General features: G+C 40.9%; 1 protein-coding gene across 2 annotated transcripts; it reads left to right on the top strand.

The window, feature by feature from the left end:
* The first annotated feature begins 6,041 nt into the window (after positions 1 to 6,041).
* On the top strand, positions 6,042 to 14,796 carry LOC146520972 (uncharacterized). 2 transcript variants are annotated; one of them, XM_085154516.1, is made up of 6 exons: positions 6,042 to 6,196; positions 10,598 to 10,639; positions 12,352 to 12,609; positions 12,697 to 12,933; positions 13,017 to 13,229; positions 13,307 to 14,796. In XM_085154516.1, exons 1-6 carry the CDS (start codon positions 6,109 to 6,111, stop codon positions 13,384 to 13,386), a joined length of 918 nt encoding a protein of 305 aa, XP_085010642.1. In that variant the 5' UTR covers positions 6,042 to 6,108; the 3' UTR covers positions 13,387 to 14,796. The 2 variants fall into 2 exon arrangements, with proteins under 2 accessions (XP_085010642.1, XP_085010641.1); XM_085154515.1 differs by lacking the exons at positions 6,042 to 6,196; positions 10,598 to 10,639 and having other exon boundaries at positions 11,428 to 12,609; positions 13,017 to 14,796.
* Positions 14,797 to 20,104: the final 5,308 nt, after the last annotated feature.

Below are 20,104 nucleotides of genomic sequence, written 5' to 3'. Positions count from 1 at the left end.
GACTAGTGTGGACGTAGCCTTAAAGTGTGTGCATCAATAAGCTGTGATGGAAACAGGAACAGAATAAAGAGAAACATCACACCTCCAACTAAGACGAGTCCTCACGAACAGAGCTGATCTTATCATGATGGTCACTGCTGTTTTTAATGTGAAAACAGCTCACTCACAGCTGAGGTGTCAAACTGTCCTTCACAGGACTTCTGCTTTTCTTTAGTTTTAATAAATTCATTGTTTGCACATTTTTATCTCTTCAACTCTGAGATCACAGAGGAAAAACAGGAACAAGACTTCTTACTCTGTCTTAAACTGAAAGGAAGAAAATAGCAAAAACAACCTGCAGCTGTCGCCTGTGACAAAGTGGATGAGCAGTTGCAATGGTCTCAATTTGTCCCATATGTGTTTACCTTAGTGATGTGACGTTCTGTATCGAGGCTTCAAAGCTTGTGTTGAGTAATGGAGGGGGCGTTTCCGCGATGCGCAAGACCAGGTGAGCCATCAAATGCCAGGATAATATAGCATGCAGTAATGTTACTAAATGATATAACAATATTATACAGCTGTAATATGTTACGTGTGTAATATTTATATTTGTGCTTTGTTTTTATTGTCTTTCCTCAGGAGAACAATCTCAAATAGATGAAGACCTGGTTACCATGGTGATTGAGGACTCCCAGCCATTTAGCATTGTGGAGGACAAAGGATGTAAAAGATTTGTTAAATCATTAAATCCTAGCTATGTTCTCCCCATTAAAAAGGTCATAAAAGCAGTGAAAATTTAGTTTTTACAGATTAAAATGTGAACAGGCAGGACTGTGTAGCTGTCCATACCTCAACGTTACAAAAGCACAACCACTGTCCACACCCCAACCACACCTCACCTCACAGTAAATGATCATTTTCCATACTGCCAGCATAAATATACACAGTATACTGCCATCACTACAATATACATGTTTTACACACTCCTTTTGTTGTTGACATTAACAGGCTGTGTGCAAAAGGCCACACTCTTCAAATTCATGCCAACTAATATTTTTACGTCCAGTAGGTGTCCTACTAGAGCAAATGAAGCTTCAAGACGCTTTGTGCTGGGGTGAACCAGTTGGATGAAAAGCTTCAGTGCTTCATGAAGCTTCATCTGCCCATCACTAGTTTACCTTGTTTTTTTTGCACATTGTACACATTTTTCTGTTTCTATGTATTTGCTATGATTTGCTATTTGTCAAGTAACATTGCTTCACTCACTATCCCGGGTTTGTTTGTGTAAGCGTTGTGTTGCCGGCAAATCAAACATTCTGCAAATTAAGACAAATACTCAGTTATGTTTCTTTTTACTTTATTATGTTACAGATTAAGTCATTTGTTCATACTTAGTTTGTTTGTCTTTTCAGTCTTCATGAGGGTCAGGTGTGGGGAAACTCCCGCCTGTCATTTCCTCATTTTAAAGTCCTGATGATGTCACATGTCACATCAGGAGAGGAGCCCTGTTAGCAGAGGAGCCCTGTTATGTTGAGTTTTGTTAAGTTACACATTAAATTAAGTTCACTGTAAATAAATTGATCACCTCTGGACATCTGAAATGTCTGCGTTGTCTGCTTCTCTACCACCTTCCTTGACGTTCGTGTCTGACTACTATACATCGTCTCATTTAAACTGTTTTTAAACTGAAATCCTAAAAAAAAAAAACAACAAAAAAACGTCACAGCATTTAAACCTTTTACACTGAGAAACAAAGAACATGTGGATTTACACCACCCAGGTCCTGATTGAGGGCCATTACTTCTGAGGGTCAGTAAGAGTGATTGATCCATTTAATTCATTCATCTGTCAAGTTCAAATAACTGAACACTGAAGCATCACAGACTTGTCCATCTCCACAGAGTTGATCCAGCCCTAACTATATGCTTTAGCAAAAAGGAAAGTTTGAAGCCTAATCTTGAAAGTAGAGATAGTGTCTGTCTCCTGAATCCAAACTGGAAGCTGGTTCCACAGAAGAGGGGCCTGAAAACTGAAGGCTCTCCCTCCCATTCTACTTTTAAATACTCTAGGAACAACAAGTAGGCCTGCAGAGCGGGAGCGAAGTGCTCTAATAGGGTGATATGGTACTACAAGGTCATTAAGATAAGATGGGGCCTGAAAACTGAAGCCTCTCTTTGGCTAGTCCAAATTCAGGATCTGGATCCTTGGAAATGTTGGAAATATGACACCACGGTTTGCCTACTACATACCAGTGAAACAAACACTAAGCAGCTCATTATATAATAATAATAATCAGAATTATGGAAGAATTCAGTGTCACAGCAGTGTTGTGAAACTGACTCTGAGGCTTTTGGAGACACAAGTGACGGACAAAGCTTTGAGTCCAACAAGTTTTTCATTGAAAAGGATGCCTGAAGCTAATTCTGTACCAGGATGCATTTGAAATTGTTAATCCTCTTGGTAGCAGTCTATCTGTCAGTGGCAAATTTGCCTGCTCATTTGTGGTCCAATACTGATCACATGTCCCTTGTCTAACTATGTGGAGAGAATGACCTTAAAAAATTTGGAAACGCAAAGGTTTTCTCAAAAGTGGTAGAAGATTTAAAAGATTTGGAGGAAAATGGTATTATTTCTGGTGATGAAATAGTCAAAGCAGCTTTGTACAGCATTGCTGGTGATAATTTGGGTTCACACAACATTGGTGGGTTTATTGAGAACTTCAGTCGCTCTGAATACTTTTGCAGATACTGTGAAATCACACAAAGTGAGTTCCAGAGTAATGATCCAAATGTCTGTGGTCCACAGCGCACACCTGAAAGCTACAATTCTGCTGTGGGCGATCTACAAGCTGAAGGCAGTCAAGAAATCAAAGGGATAAAGGTAAACTCTGTTTTTAATACCTTGAAATCTTTTCATGTTTGCCAACCTGGTTTACCACCTTGGAAACCATATTAAAATGCATGACTGCAATGATTAAAAAGAAAATGTTGTGATGGGAGGGGAAAAATGAAAGTGAATTACCTTTTCCTTTTATATATGCACAAAATAAAAGGTGTAAACCATCCCTCGTATTATGCCCCGAAAGCAGAAATTCATCTTATTTATATATGCACAGTGTTACTTGACTAAATATAAGATTACTTTTGCCTTTTGTCAGCGCGTCATTCTTCGTTGATTCCAGAAATGACTGACTTTGAACCAACGTTTCTAAGGACTGCAATCAATGAGGTCCTGCCTGAACTTCCAGAAGTGACAAAGGATATTCTTGAAGAAACTTTACAATCAATTGGGGTAGAGACAAATGATGATTTTCAGTTCATTGAAGAATCTGATTTGCACTCAGCTTTGAGGCCAGTTCAAGCACGAAAAGCCATTGCTGCTTGGAAACTGAGATGTCAAGTATTGTAGTGAATGATACAAACAGCACAAGAAGTTGCCTGCATAAAGTGAACCCTTTTAGGTGTGTGTGTGTGTTTGTGTGTGTGTGTGTGTGTGTGTGTGTGTGTGTGTGTGTGTGTGTGTGTGTGTGTGTATGTGTGTTTGCAGGTCATACTCCTGAAAACAGCAGCTCATCACTTGGTGCCTCGCCACAACCTCCTGAATCCTCACAATCTGTTTCACCTAAATCACCCTCAACCTCCTCCAGCAGCAACCTTTAAAAAGTGAAAGGAGACAGAAAGACAGGTGAGAAAGAAGAAAACTTAACTGACTTTTTGATGGAATTTCACACACAGTACTGGTGCAGTATCTAGAAAATGTGGGAAAATACTGGCATCATATACAGTACTTAGCTACTTCTGAAGAAATTATGATGGGACCCTAAAAAAATACTATGTAAAATAATGGATTTCTATACATTTTACTTTAGATGAAAACGTTTGTTGTAAGATTCAGAGCATAAACAAACAAGAGAGAAAAGCCGATCAGCTGATCACTGATCAGTTTCATGATTGAAGTAGAAACAGGAGAGGGAGGGGAGAGAATGAGAGGAGAAGAAACAGCTGTGCAGCGTAAACATGGAATAACTCCAGCTTTGTGTCTTTTTCATTGTAGCTGAAGTCCGGGACAAACTGTGTTCCTTTTCACCTCAATACGAAACGCACAATATTTTCTCTGAATACGAGACGATCCCGTTTTCAGTAGATTCAGTAGATTACTCGCACTATTAACAGCAGCCGATAGTTTTTTCTCCCCAGCACATAGCTTACATATTGCTGTAATGTTCTTGTCTGCTTGTTTCAGAAAAGTGAAGAGACGGGAATATGTCCATGTCATGAAACAGCCACTCGCTTCAGCCGAGTCCCACATCTTCCGCTGTAGAATACGACTATGCAGCAAACTGGCGCGAAATGACGCGCAGCTGCACTACAGCGATGTTAAAGCGGCAGATCTCCAAAAGTTGATTCTGTTCATCTGGACGTAATGTTTTGTGGGAGAAACGTTTCATCATCATCCAGGTGACTTCTTCAGTCTCAGCTGACTGCAGACTTCAATCTTATAAACAGAACATTTGCATAATGACTGAAACCAGCCCACTGAAGGAACAATGGGCTGGGAGGTCAGTTCCTTAATCACAATTATGCAAATTCTCATGACCATTGATCAACAACCACTGACCAAAGGCCACTGATCAATGGCCATGAGTACCATTCACAGAGAGTTGGGGAATGGTTGCAATCACAGCATGTAAGATGGTGACAGATGTACGCTTAGGCCCCTTTATGATGGACTAGTGACACTTTAAAATGTGATCTCACCCCAACCGGTCGTGGCCGCCCCTCCCTGAGCCTGGTTCTGCTGGAAGTTTCTTGTTTCTTGATTGTTGGGTTTTTCTCTGTATGTATTATTGTAGGAGCTACCTTCCAATATAAAGCACATTGAGGCAACTGTTGTTGTGATTTGGTGCTGTGTCAATAAAGTTGAATTGAATTGATCTAAGAGTGAAATAATGTCTCCGTTTGGCAGAACAGGATCTGTACCCTCACACCAGGAGGAGGTCACTTGTTATGATTAAGATGCAGGATTACATGGAAAAAAGATCATTTAATAATGAACTTGTGATGTTGGTGTAACAGAGGGATTCTTCACTTGATGCCTGATTTTGTGCGTTTTGACTTTGAAAATTAGAAATATCCTGTCTCAGAGTGATGCTGAAAAACTAGTTCATGCATTTATTACTTCCAGGCTGGACGACTGTAATTCATTATTATCAGGATGTCCTAAAAACTCACTGAAAAGCCTTCAGTTAATCCAAAATGCTGCAGCAAGAGTACTGACAGGGACTAGAAAGAGAGAGCATATTTCTCCTGTTTTGGCTTCCCTTCATTGGCTTCCTGTTAAATCCAGAATTTAATTCAAAATCCTGCTCCTCACATACAAGCTCTTAAATAATCAGGCCCCATCTTATCTTAATGACCTTGTAGTACCATATCACCCTATTAGAGCACTTCGCTCTCGCTCTGCAGGCCTACTTGTTGTTCCTAGAGTATTTAAAAGTAGAATGGGAGGGAGAGCCTTCAGTTTTCAGGCCCCTCTTCTGTGGAACCAGCTTCCAGTTTGGATTCAGGAGACAGACACTATCTCTACTTTCAAGATTAGGCTTCAAACTTTCCTTTTTGCTAAAGCATATAGTTAGGGCTGGACCAGGTGACCCTGAATCCTCCCTTAGTTATGCTGCAATAGATGTAGGCTGCCGGGGGATTCCCATGATGCATTGAGTTTTTCCTTTCCAGTCACCTTTCTCACTCACTATGTATTAACAGACCTCTCTGTATTGAATCGTATCTGTTATTAATCTCTGTCTCTCTTCCACAGCATGTCTTTATCCTGTCTTCCTTCTCTCACCCCAACCGGTCGCAGCAGATGGCCCCGCCCCTCCCTGAGCCTGGTTCTGCCGGAGGTTTCTTCCTGTTAAAAGGGAGTTTTTCCTTCCCACTGTCGCCAAAGTGCTTGCTCATAGGGGGTTATATGATTGTTGGGCTTTTCTCTGTATCTATGAAGCGCCTTGAGGTGACATTTGTTGTGATTTGGCGCTATATAAATAAAATTGAATTGAATTGACGGAGCTCAGTCAGACGAGTAGTGAAAGCGTGGAGCAGAGGGACGTGTTGAGTGTGTAACAGGGAGGTGATGAAGCTGAAAGCACCTCTGCTGCTCAGGCTTCAGACTCTCAGTCGTCACTCAGACATGAAGACTGCGTCCGTCTGTCTGCTCCGGGGTGGATGAACATGTTACAGCTTCATCCAACACGCGCTCAGACAGCACGTCTGCATGAGTGCGTCAGGGACACGTCCACTGATGCATCACCTGAGTATCTGCAGGTACATGAGCTCAGAGTTCTGCTCAGAGTCGGGATGAGGTTCTTGGTTCTGGTTTTCCTTCAGTCGAGGAACATAAAAATCCTAAAACAGCATCATTTCTGAACTGAGCTTTCATTGACCTCTGACCCTCAGTGACCTCTGACCTTCAGTGACCTCTGCCTTCCTGTTGCAGGCGTGTGTGTGCTGCTGTCTGCACCGACTGTTTCTGCAGGTGTAAGTTTATATTTATGATTTCAGGAGACAGTCTGCAGTCATTCCCAGTATTCAGATCTCTGTGACAGAACAGAGTTTCATATAAACTGAACCAATACGTCTAAATGTTTGTCTAACAGCAGTAATCCCACTCTACTGGAGAATACAGTTACATGTTTCCAACATTACTTATTTTTACGGAGTTATTCATTCTTTTGGAAGTGCCCTAAAATTCTAGTTCTTCATATAAGTTATAAATCTTTTTAAATATGGCCTTTTTCATTGGTTGTGAACGGCCTTATGCACAATGTTCTCCACCAGCTGTACTTTTTCCATTAATACATTTTTACTGCTTAAAGTCTTTAAAATAATCGACTTGCTGTTCGCCGGTCTTAATCTTAAGGAAAGCCCTTTGAAGAGGTCCCTCGTTGACCCTGTAGTCACAGACTTACAGTGAGTTGTAGATTTTGTGGAGAGTATAATTTACCCGAGTAAATATCCGTCTGTCATCACCCTTGTTTCCACGTATCAGGATGGTTCACAGATGCATTAAAGAGCAACACATCCAGCCTTATTCACAATATAATCTGATATTTTTGGTAATAAGCATAAAACATCCTGGCTTTTACTTTTTGTATTATGACGTACGTGTAATAAATGGTTCGTAGGAAAAAGTCCAAATTTATAAATATCAACAGTGTTCAGACAGAGATGATTAAAACAAGCAAACATTTTGTTAATGATTTTACGCAGACACGGACCTTATATAATGATTTTTAACTTCATATATCAAATACTTTAAGATACTTTATAAAAATATCACATTGCAAAAGACACATAGTGACTGAATTGTACTGTACATTAAGCATAAAATTCTCAGACACAAAAATAAAGAAACTTTCCTGCATGAATTAGTTCAACTGCAGTGATGCAGACGCTGACGGATGCCGTCATGGTGAAGAGAGAGCTGTTATCAGTCGATCTGCATCTCTACCCTCACCCATTCTCACAAACTCTGACTTTGACTGAAAGAATAAGATTGTGGATGCAAACGACGGAAATGAGTTTTCTCCGAGGTGTGGCTGTCAGAGTTAGCCAGAGATAGGGTGTTCTGCAATCTGCTATTCATCCATCCAGAAGAGCTGCTATTCCTCCATGTCAAATTAACCAGTTGAGGATGTCCGGGAATCTGTTAAAGAAGCCTCCTGGAGCTAGGTGTTTCCTGCATGTCCCAGAGGTCCCAGGGAAGACCAAGGACATGCTGCAGAGACTCTATATCTCGGCTCGGGGGCCTTAAAGCTAAAGGCGCTGCTTTACATTTGACTTTTAAAGCAAGTAACAGAAACTCAGTTTTGTTTATAAAATAATGAATAAAATCTGAAGCAATGTTATTTTTATTTTGACGGTGGGTTTTAGAAAGAGTGAGGCTGTCAAGAAGGTAAACACTTGTGATGAATGTTTTAATGCTTGTTAAATTATTCAGGTAAAGACATTGATTCTGTTAAAATGTTTCCACATGGCAACAGGGCTCCACAGGATCTGAAATTGGGCTCTTAAGCAGACTTTTCATATTTTTGTATTTTATTAGCAGAGGTTAGCTTGGGCCCCATCAGGATTCTAGTCCTGGATTCTGGTCCTGAAGGTCTCATGATTAATGCCTGAATCTGCTTTCTCCTCCTTTACAGTTGTAACTCCATGTGTTGCTGGTGACCTTCCTCTTTCTGTCCTCCAGTCTATCTGTCTGCCAGTCCAAACTTTCAGCAGGTCTTCAGTGGACCCACGTCCGTGTCTTTGGGCTGCGTTGATGATGATGAGGGTCAGAGGTCAGAACAATGACATCACTTCCTGTTTAAAGACCTGGCCTTCTCAGCTAACTCCTTTACCTGTTTCATCATTTCTCCTGCAGGGTCTGCTACAACGTCTCTTAAAACATCCGTCTCTTCTGAGACCAATTCTTCCTTCCCCTCTGTTGTATGTTCACCAGTATGATAATGATGAAGCAGTAAACTCAGTTAACGTGGTTTATTAACCAGCAGAGCAGCAGAGAACTTACATGCTTGGATTCAGTAACGGAGCCTATACCACTCAAAACATACACAGACCTACACGGAGGTACGGCAAGCGGATTAGGACAAAATACCAAACTAACAGCAGGTTATCTACACCCTCCCTCTGTGTCTTGGATCAGAGTCATCTGCCACCTGTTGGCCTTCTGCCCGTACTGCATCTGCACCATCCTGCTCCTGTCCATCTGCTGCAGCAGGAGCTCAGGTACAAACTCAGGCAGATACTCACAGAAACACTTTGATCACGTCAGCACCGTCCTGATGTCTCCACTCTGCCCACAGGTAACAAACATGCTGTCTCCATGGAGACGCCCTTGCGTGACGCGGAGTATGATGACATTGTTGCTGATGTCACCACTCAGCATGTCTTCTAAGCTGATGGATCCTCTGAGGAATCTGAAAGTGTCCAAAGCTGTAAACTCTGTTCACTGATCAATAAGCTGTCAAATTCATTTCTGAAGTATTGAATCAAAGTGTAAAAACATGAATCCAACTATTTTATATTCACAGCTGTTTGTTTCTGTGATGTTTTTGTGCTTTAACCTGATCCAACCACAATGAAAGATTCAAACATCACAAACGTGTGATTGAGACGAGCTGCACAGGACTAAAGGGGAACATCATCAGGAAACACACTCATAACACACTAAGATAACCTGTAATAGTAACCGCATGGAAACATCCACAGACCAACCAGGAGAGAGCACACAGAGCAGAACTGATCTCATTGGCTGGACGCTCGCTTCTATTTAAATCTAACGACAGCAGCTCCGTCACACCTGAACACAACACTTCTGCTCTCATGATCTACACCTGTGACTTTAACGTCAGCAACACCAACATCTGACATTATTGTAACGACATGTTTTATTATATCATCGTTTACAAGCTGCAGACACGCTGAGAGGAGTCAGAGGTCAAAGGTCAGCCGTCTCCTTCAGCGGTTTGATTCTCCTGTGAGCAGAGAGAGGATCTGAAAGTGCAGCAGGAAGTGTTGATCAGGAACCTTTGAACAGTTTCAGATAAAGATGACTTTTTAACATTTCATGAATTTATTAAGAAAGAAATGAATCACAAACCAGGTCTTTATGTGAACTGGTGGATTTGTGTCATCTGGCTTTTGGATCAGTACAGCTGGTTATCATCTGCATAGCAATGAACAAATGCAGTGTTTTCTAATAATACTGCCTGAAGGAAGTATGAAGTGAAAAGTTACTGGTCCCAGCACAGAACACTGAGGAACTCTGTGACAAGCATCTGTTCATGAAAACCATCATAAAATGGGGAAAACCAACGAGTCACAGAGTCAGGTTTGTGTTCCTGTCAGGCTGAAAACAAAGCAATGATCCAGCCTTTGCTAAACTCTCTGATAGATGCAGTACTGTGAGGCTCCACCAACAGCACACAGGGACCCAATGGGATCAAAGGGAAGTGATGAAAGGGAAGCTGAAGGCGTCTGACACAGTCAGTCAGCATCCAGACATCATGAAGGCTGCAGCTGCCTCTCTGCTCCTGCTCGGTGAGTCCCACCTTCACTCTCACTGCAGCAGAGTCTGACCTTTGACCTCTGACTGTCACATCGTCCTGTTTGTAGCAGCTGCTTGATCCAAATATGCGATTCAGAGCGAGTCAGTCTTCATAAAGGATGTAATGTCAGAGTTTATGTGGATAACATGAGGACGAGGACACTGTGTCACACTCAGTGACCATCATTTACGTCCTGTCACTTCCTAAAGGTAGAACACATGTGATTGGTGCTTTTGGACTGCACCGACTCTTTCTCATAGTTCTAGTAAGAGCTGAGGGTAGGACTCCTGTTTGTATGCACACAGGAACTGGGACCATCGTCTTACTTTGAGCTGTCTGTAGATGTTTGTGTCCACAGCTGTCTGCTGCTACAATCAGCTCAGTCGTCTCTCTTTACTGTGTTTCACTGATGGAACAGGAACTGTTCTTCACCATGATATACTCAGTGTCAGTCGCTGACCTCTGATGCTCTGTGACCTGTAACCCTCAGTGACCTCTGACCTCCTGTTGCAGGTGTGCGTGTGCTGCTGCTGTCTGCACCGACTGTTTCTGCAGGTGAGTAGATGGAAGTGCAGCTTCATCAAATCTGTTTTTGTTTAGCCTTTTTAAGTTTTATCTTTATTCTTTAAAATAATTAAGCTATTAGACGTTTAAACTTCAAGTTTCTTTAAGTTACTGAAAAAATAACTTTTCTTTTTGGCATGAAAGCTAGTTAGCTAACAGGAAGTTGTGCTCCACAAACTGAGAGAACCATTTCCTGCAGACTGATTCTTTGCTGATTTAGATTACATTTGCACAATAATTGCAAAAGACAGCCAAAGAAAAAAATTGTTATTTTATTTACATTTAGCTTTGCCTCAAACTCAGAATATGAATATCTGACGATGTGTCAGAGGCATGTGTGGTCCTTTAAAATCTGCCTGTGCCTCAAAACTACGTACTGATTTTTAATGGTCTTTAAAAGTTCTTAAACAAAGCTCTTCCACTCTTATGCTGATGACACAAACACATTTTTGACAGTTATAATTGATGATTTAAAGATTTTATGTTTTTATAGTCTTTAATACTAACTGTCGAAACATTAATGGCCACAGAGGTTATTTTTATTAACACACTTCAGGTCCATCTCTGGTTAACTGAGCCATACTTTACGTGTGTTGGTACATTTCTCAATATATTTTGAACTAAATGAGGTAAAAACCGTGCTGTTGCAGGCGTGACAGAGTGGCTTGGCCAACCCCCATCAAAAGGGAGTTGGAGTATTCAAAGCATGGATGACAGTTTCCAAGTTCATGCCTGGACAGAAAGGGCTTTAGCTTTGATCTGACGTGATAGAATGAAGATCTCACTAAGACCTAAAATGAATACTGAATATCAAAATATTGCAGTATTCTGACAGTTGGCATGGTGGTGGAGGGTTGGCACCATCACCAAACACCACGACGGTCAAGAGTTTGAGTCTTGTTAGATTAACTGACAGTGATGTCTCTGTTATGGACTGCCAACCTGTCCATGATGTGCCCTGGTTTTTTGACCACTGACAGCTGGTGTAAGCATCCTGGGTTCGCTGTGAAGAAAATGGATGGATATTTATTCAGAACAAACCAAATACTTAACAGCAGTACGTGAAAACAACATCACCTCAACAGAAATTCAGTTTGGCCAACTAAATAGACAAAGAAGATAGAAATCAAAGTTTTTCCTCAAAGTGGATTCTTTGTTATCATTATTTATAAAGGGATATGATGGTAGTCCACCCCTCCCTTAAGTTCAAGGTAAACGTTTTGTAGGTCTCCCAGGTTTCAGGGATGTTCCTTAGAGGGCAAGCCAAATTTCTGGATGAGAACTTTGAAATAAGTGGCAGTCTTCTTCATGTGTCGTCGTCTTCTATTGGCTGCTGCTTTAGCTGGTTCCACAGGAGGTCTTCTGCCTCCATCTCATCCTATCCCAGCATCCTCCTCGGTCACACCAACCCTCTGCATGTCCTCCTTCAAGATATCCATGAACCTACTCTTTGGGTTTCTTCTTTTCCCCCTGGCATCTCCATAGTTACCATCCCCCACCTATCAGTTGTAGTCAGTCATGCCAAGTAAAGAGTTAATTGGTCTGCATCCTGTCAAATTCAAATTACCATGGCAACCATGCCCATGTGAGCTGGCTCCACATTTGGATTCTGGTTTTGATGCAGGTCGGTGTGAAGTTTGATGATCATCGTGACGCTGGTCCTCTCCTCTTTGGTGGTGATTATCTGTCTGTCTGTCCTCCAGTGTCTCTGTCTGTCAGTCCAAACCTTCAGCAGGTCTTCAGTGGATCGTCTTCAGTGTCTCTGAGTTGTGTTGATGATGGACAGACAGCTGATGGATGGACAGTGAAGATGACCAGTGGAGGACCCACTGAGGACTGTGGAGCAGCTGAGATGAGTGGAAGTTTGTGCGTTTTGGATCGTAACTCGTCCTACGGTGGAACCTTCTGGTGTGAAAGCTCATCTGGACAGCAGAGCGATGAAGTGTCCATCAGTGTTTCAGGTACAGTGAGATGTTCCAGCTGTGTCTCTGTCTCTGTGTGACTCCAATCTGATGGTGGAAGTCTGTCTCTGTTTACCTGCTATTCAGAAAAAGGTGTGATCCTGGAGATCCCTGCACTTCCTGTGAGACCAGGAAGTGATGTCACTCTGCAATGCAAGAAGAAGACTGGTGAAACAGTTCCATCTTTTTTCTTCATGAATGGACGTCTCCTTGGGTCTAAAGCAGAACACGTTATCACCAATGTCAGGCCCTCTGATGAAGGTCTCTACTGGTGCGCTTCTAACACATTTGGATCATCTCCTCAGAGCTTTCTGAGGGTCAGAGGTCAGAACACTGACATAACTCCGTGTTTAAAGACCTGACCTGCTGAGCTGACTCATTAACCTGCTTCATCATGTCTCCTGCAGGGTCTCCTATAACTACTCTCAGAAAGTCTGTCCCTCCACCTCCAGTTTCTGAGGCCAGTTCCTCTCTGTCCACTCTTCCTCCTCTCACCAACTCTTCCTCCCCTTCTTCTCCCTCTGTGTCTTGGATCAGAGTCATCTGCCACCTGTTGGCCTTCTGCCCGTACTGCATCTGCACCATCCTGCTCCTGTCCATCTGCTGCAGCAGGCGCTCAGGTACAAACTCAGGCAGATACTCACAGGAACACTTTGATCACGTCAGCACCGTCCTGATTTCTCCACTCTGCCCACAGGTAACAAACATGCTGTCTCCATGGAGACGCCATTGGATGTTGACGAGCATGATGACACCACTGAGCGGATGATCCTCTGATAGAATTACATGTTTCTAAAGCTGAAAACTCTGAAGTCCTCACTCTGAGTTTCTCAATCAGAACCTGATCTGTTCACTGATTGATCAATAACCCTCAAACTACTGATGAATTACTGAATTATTGGATGAAAGCTTTGTTTGACATTGTTATCATCTTCAAACATTGAAATCTCTGTGCACCTCTCTAAAGTTATTTACTGCATTTCATATATTTACCACTGGTTCCCAACCTTTGGGAGCCACGGCACATATTTCACATTAGAAAAATCACACCACCAACAAAAATATCACAGAAAGTATATTGATAGTTTTTCCCTGCACACCAGGTACAGTGGTATTGGCTCGGTTTGTCCCCAGTGTACCTGTTGTACTTTCTTCTGACCACTACTCATGCTAGGACCTTCATCTGCGTCTGAGTTTTCTCCAGGACCAGGTCCGATTGTTTTACTGCCAGTTGGCAACTCATTTAATTAGAGCTGGTAGTTGTACTGCCCTCTAGTGGAAGAGAATGTAATCGTTCCACCCGTTAGTCTTTTACTTAGAGGACTAATCAGGTGGAACCAGATAATCGTCCACGGCACACCTGATCATTTCTCAGGGCACACCTATGTGCTGCGCCACAGTGGTTGGGAAACACTGGGATAAATGGTATCAAACACTGGGAGCGTTCGCCGGTGTTTTACAGAATGATGGTGAAAGAAACTGTTGATGCACTTTGAGTTCTTCAGCTTTGTTAAGGTTTTCTTTTAATCAGCAGGAGAAAAAAAGCCATGTAGTTTTAGGAGATTCTCATATTTATTACCAATCCCAGGTTTCTGCCACAGCTGACTAAATACAGTGAATCCAACAGTGTGCACGACCTCTTTAAAAAATGATATTTCAATGCTCAGATCCATGAATTTTCAGTTCCATGGATAAAACGATAAAATTAAACCAGACTGTATTCCATTAAGATTCCAAATTACAGTTTTTGACTTTCATCCCTGAAGAGGAACTTTGTGTTTTTGAGTCTTTTTGAGATGTCCAGTTTGTCGGCTCAAATTTGGATTTATAAAAAACAAATTCAGGTTCCAAAAGGTAAAACAGGGAGAACTCAGCAAAAACGAGGGTTTGATGACAGGAGGTTTAATAAGTGTGTTGATCAGTGTTTGTGGAAGCTCTGACAGAGTTAGTTCAGTTCTGAAACGTTACTGTGGCCTCACAGCTCTTCTTCTACTGTGTCATTGAAGAACCTTCAAACTCTCTGAGCTGGTTTCCTCCTCAGTCCTGTTTGATGACAGAAAGCACCAAACTGATGATGATGGTTATTAACACATTATTGATCAACTTGTTTCTTTACTAACCAACAAATTATTTGAACATGTCAGCAAATAGCAGATTGTAGAAAAGCAAAATAATAACCCTTTAACCCTTTAACTCCAAGTGTCTCATATTTGATGCATCGTCATTTTACATTTTACACAATAACCTGCTGGATGCAGTAAATGTGATACAAATTAAAACTCACATAAGCAAATGAATGTTACATTTTTTAAGTTCTGTCTTTTACGTTTCGTCAGAAGTTTCAATAAACATTCAATAAAAAAAACTTTATTTTCTGGCGATTATTTCATAGTTGATGGTCATCAAAGGTCAGTATGCAATGACATGAGTCAACATCACGCTGCTCTGTGACGTCTGTGACATCACTTCCTTTTCTGTAAAGTTTTTTTTCATTTAAATGTTCCATTCAGAATTTAATCATTCACTTTATTTGGACACTGTTGATTTGTTTCACACAGTCTGCTCTGTGTGGTGACTTCAGCCGTCTGTGAGTGTTTATTAATACGGTGCTTTAACCGCCATCGTCTTCTTCACGTCATTAGTAACACGGAGTGCACATGTCAGTCAGGCATCTGTTTGTCTTCCCAACAAACACGTTAGAAAGAGACCAAACCAACAAAACCTCTGCTTCAAACACTAAATCCATCCATTCTCCTCTGCTTATCTCTGTGGGGTCACTCCAGCCCTCGTTTATCCCTCGTTTCAAACAGCTTCTGGATGTCTTCTATGTCTTTTAATATCATCATCTAATAAATCTTTAAATTTCATTGCATTTAATTGAATAAATGATGAATTTGTTGACTTTAGGATTAGAATTCAACTTTATTGTCATTACAAATGTATAAACAGGGACTGAAATATTGTTTGCATCTAATCAGACGTGCAAGAGCAGTAAGTGCAATAAGAGCAGATTATATGCAGATAAGGATAGTGTGAAAGGTGGGAACAGTTATGAACAGAGTATGTACAAATACGTATACAGATGTTTATATTGCTATACAAAAAGCAAATATACAGATGTAGTACGGACAATGTGCAGATATACAAGTCAAGTGGCTTTATTGTGATTTCAACCATGTGCAGTGGAACAGTACAGAGTAAAATGAGACCCTGGTGCTACACATGACATATGACAGACAAACACACAACTACGTAAAGTGCAAATAAACAAGACAACACAGTGCAATGGAAATGTGCAAAATGCTAAGTATTTTGCACATTTCCATTTGGTGTGTGTGTGTGTGTGCGTGTGTGTGTGTGCGTGTGTGTGTGTGTGTGTCAGTCCAGTCTCTGAGTGTCTGACGACACGACTATGTCAGTGTCCTTAAACTACAGCAACTGTTTTTTCAAGTTTTTCAAAGTAAAATGATTCAGCTGATGTTTGTCTCGGGTCTCCTGGCACCGCTTCACAAATATTGCTGTGAAACGTCATTTGTTACATTTTTCTGTGAATATTTAACGAGTGATTTCCTAATATTAAACATTTGTTCCTAAGTGAAGAGAGAGGTGAATAGCATGTGTTACAATCAAAGCAGTTTACTAACAGTCACCAGCTCACGTTCGATGGGATCCAGAAGCTGCTGTAAATGTTCCTGACTACAATAAAGTCATCAGCAAAGAAGATACACCTCAGAGACATGAGACTGAACATTAACCTGTAATAAATAAACAAACATGGTCCAAGTACCGAACCGTCTTTGGATGAGAGTGCAGAAACATGAGTGAGACTCCTTTATAATCTGGTTATTTCTGCTTTAACAGCAACGATAAAAGGAGGAATCATCAGGACGCTGCAGCTGCTTCACTCTAAAATGACCTGTAAAAATAGCAGCAGGAAACAGTCACAAAGAAACCCAACAGAGTGGAACTGATCTCAGCAGCTGGACGTCTATTTTAGCTCTTCTGGAAACAGCTCAGTCAAACCTGAAGTGACAAACTGGGACTTCTGCTTTTACAAACTGCTTCAATCCTGTCTGTGAGCTGCTGCTGTGATCTCACACACACACACACACACACACACACACACACACACACACACACACACACACACACACACACAATATCATTAATTTCTGTCTGTGTTTTGATTTTTTACAATTTTTGCACTTTATGTCGTCCTGCGTTGATTGTCTGTTATATGTAGGGATGGGTTCTGATGGTAACGGTAGTAACCAGACCGAAAAGCAGCGCACATTTCGGTGCTTTATTTCGGTGCTTTTCCTGAGCTGTGATACACTTTGAATTCTAGCCAATCATTTTACCTTTGCAAGCGTAGTAGGCGGGACATACATTCTTTTAGAGCAGAGCTACAGATTAAAAATGCCCAAAGCGAAGCGGTCAAAAGTATTGCTTACAGTTTGTTTTTCAGTTTCAATCTGCTGGCACTGTCCGGGGGTGCGCCTGAGGGGCGGAGACCTGCATGTATTTGCATACATTATAGAGGCAACTAGTGCTGACCGAGCTGCCATCTTTCTCTCTTCACCTCTTTCAATGGCGAGTTTTTTTTAGCTACATCTGGTGAAGTTGTGGTAAAATGTTAATGTAACCCAGTGTTAATTTGGTGATCTGATATTGTGTGATATTCAGTATATATGTATATATCTATATTGGGTGTTCGGTTATAAAATGTTCTTCAATGATTTTGAGGGTTTTTGTATTGCTATTGGTTTGCGGCTGCTTTACGACGGTCGACTGTGGTAGTACATCCTAGTGGGAGGGGCTACGAGCTCACATGGCGTGTAGCTGTGCCAGAGCAACACCTTCTCACTCCCAACTCATCAAATGTGTGACGCATGGTCAGGCTCCCTCTGCTTCACTTATCGACGCACAGGGTACCCCCCTCACGTCGACGTGCAGGGTCCTCTCATTGAATACTATAGAGCTCCCTAAACGTTGTTATTGACCACAAGAGATTGCTGCTGAAGAGCCTGTTGTCCGTATATTTATATATTTCCAAAATCCCACTGTAGTGACGTATACTGAACACAATATACAGGGTGGGCCATTTATATGGATACACCGTAATAACATGGGAATGGTTGGTGATATTAAAGTCCTGTTTGTGGCACATTAGTATATGTGAGGGGGCAAACTCCTCAAGATGGGTGGTGGCCATGGTGGCCATTTAGAAGTCGGCCATCTTGGATACAACTTTTGTTTTTTTCCAATAGGAAGAGGACATGTGACACATCAAACTTATTGGTAATGTCACAAGAAAAACAATGGTGTGCTTGGTTTCAGCGTAACTTTATTCTTTCATGAGTTATTTACAAGTTTCTCTTTGTTCTGTCCCGATTCTTGATTTGAGGTATGAGACAGACGACTGGAGGTCCATTGTGCGCCAAACAATGATTTTATTTAAACACATATATATGTGGGAAGCCGAGCACGATCACTCAAACAGCATCGATCTTCTCCGAACAATAAATGGGGTGTCATATATATAACATAGTTGATGATGAGCAACATGCGTCAACACAGATAAATGACCTGCATCAGTTCCAGTAATTCCACCCTGGACATATTCTAAAAAAGAACAGTTCCTTCCTCTGTTCCTCCAGATGCTTCCTGTTATTTCATTTACTGCACTTATCTGTGGAACTAAACTGTCACGTACGCAGGTAAAACAAGTTGCAATGTCTGTGTCTTAACCTCAGTGCATGACCTTACTCGACAAACAAAGACATTAAAGAAGCATACTTCCTGACTGTCATGTGTTACCAGGCAGACTCCACTGCAACAGGCTGCTGAGGGCACCCAGGCCTTTATTCTATTTCTATATAATATGTGGTGAATTGTAAGCATGTATGCTTTGTATGTATGTATCCTTTATATGTATATATATATATATATATATTTATATGTATGCAATCCGTTCAATAGCTGTGGGTCACTTTACTCAATAGATCGGCCAAACTCACGCTGACCGAAGCTTCAGACCATTAATTAACTTGACTGAGCTTCAACTCTTTAATTAGCACAAAAATGCAATATGTGTATAACATGATTACAGCTGCACCTGCAATAAAAGATCATTATGTAATTCAGCTCACACCTGAAATACAGACTTTAACAGTTTCAATAAATGCTCTAATGAAATGATAATGATAAATCATAAGTGATGCAACAGTAGTAATAATGGTTATGAATAGTAACAGTAAAATAATATTCTCATCCCGACAGTTCACAGCCACTGACATGTTGAACAGGTTAACGTTTCTTGCGGTTAGTATCATGGTTGCTAGGCAACCTGAACAGCACGCCTCTCACTTCCGCACTTCTCGTACTTATAGTACGCACCGTACGTATTAAGTACAATTAAGAGACCGTACGTAGTGCGCGTAGTGCGCGTAGTGCGCGTACTTCAAGCGTGCGGTCTCTTGATTGGGACACAGCCCTGGAATCGATTAGTCACTTCCGGAGTACTTCCGGTAAGGTCAAAAGGTCAAGGCTAGGGTCATCAATCAAACTCGTATTCTTGAGTGACACAAGCAGGGCTGGATATCGCTCTGTGGAAAAATTAAATAATTATAACTTAAGCTGTCAACTGACCATAGTTGGTTTTAGTACATGAATATTGGGCTGACTGTGTTTCTGCCCGTATGGAAAAGAAATAGTAAAAACTTGTAAAAGACTTACATCAGATGTGGCCTGCTTCATATAGTGAATCATATCAGGCTTACATGATTTACTCATGAAAGTGGCCACTTTCTCATTACTTTCACATGTTATTTTACTAAGTATCCAAAACATACAAGTTTCATTTATATGATTTTTCTAGGGATCTTATTTCTGTTTCCACTCTTGTGTGCTGTTCATACAAGTTTTCTTTAGCATTCTGCAGGCAGCGTGAGCTAGTGCATGAGGTTGAGAAATACTTTATTATAAGTTTTTAAAAGTTTTAAAATGTGTAACAAAAAACATACAAATACCAATTTAATAATTGTTTAAGTATTATTAAATAGCACAAGATACAATAGTAGGAATATGCTTGTTTGATATTTAGCAGAACAGTGTCCAAGATGTTTACTGATATACTTTTTTGCATTTGAAAATCACCGTTGGACTGAGTTTAACTGCATTAGAAGAAATGCTGATAGTTATTTTTTAGCCATTATTATAGTGTTTAAGTGTTCTACTATAAATCTCAAGTTCAAGGACGATAAAACATTAGCAAAATTTAAAATAGTAAGCTACCACAAAATTTATATATATTTTTATTTTGTTAGATTTCAAATCTTTGTCAGTGGATAAACAATTAGTATTGCTCACTCAGAAAAAATGAAGTCATCTGTAGTACTTTGTACTCACAATGATTAAGTCGTCCTAATTTAGTCATCTTAAGTAAGCGTTGTTAGTGTTTCTTTGTTTTTCTAGGCAATGCGTTTGCATACGT

The sequence above is a fragment of the Neolamprologus multifasciatus genome, chromosome 3 (assembly GCF_963576455.1).
Source record: "Neolamprologus multifasciatus chromosome 3, fNeoMul1.2, whole genome shotgun sequence".
NCBI classification, from domain to species: Eukaryota; Metazoa; Chordata; class Actinopteri; order Cichliformes; family Cichlidae; genus Neolamprologus; species Neolamprologus multifasciatus.
This window is presented reverse-complemented; position numbering and strand designations above follow the sequence as displayed.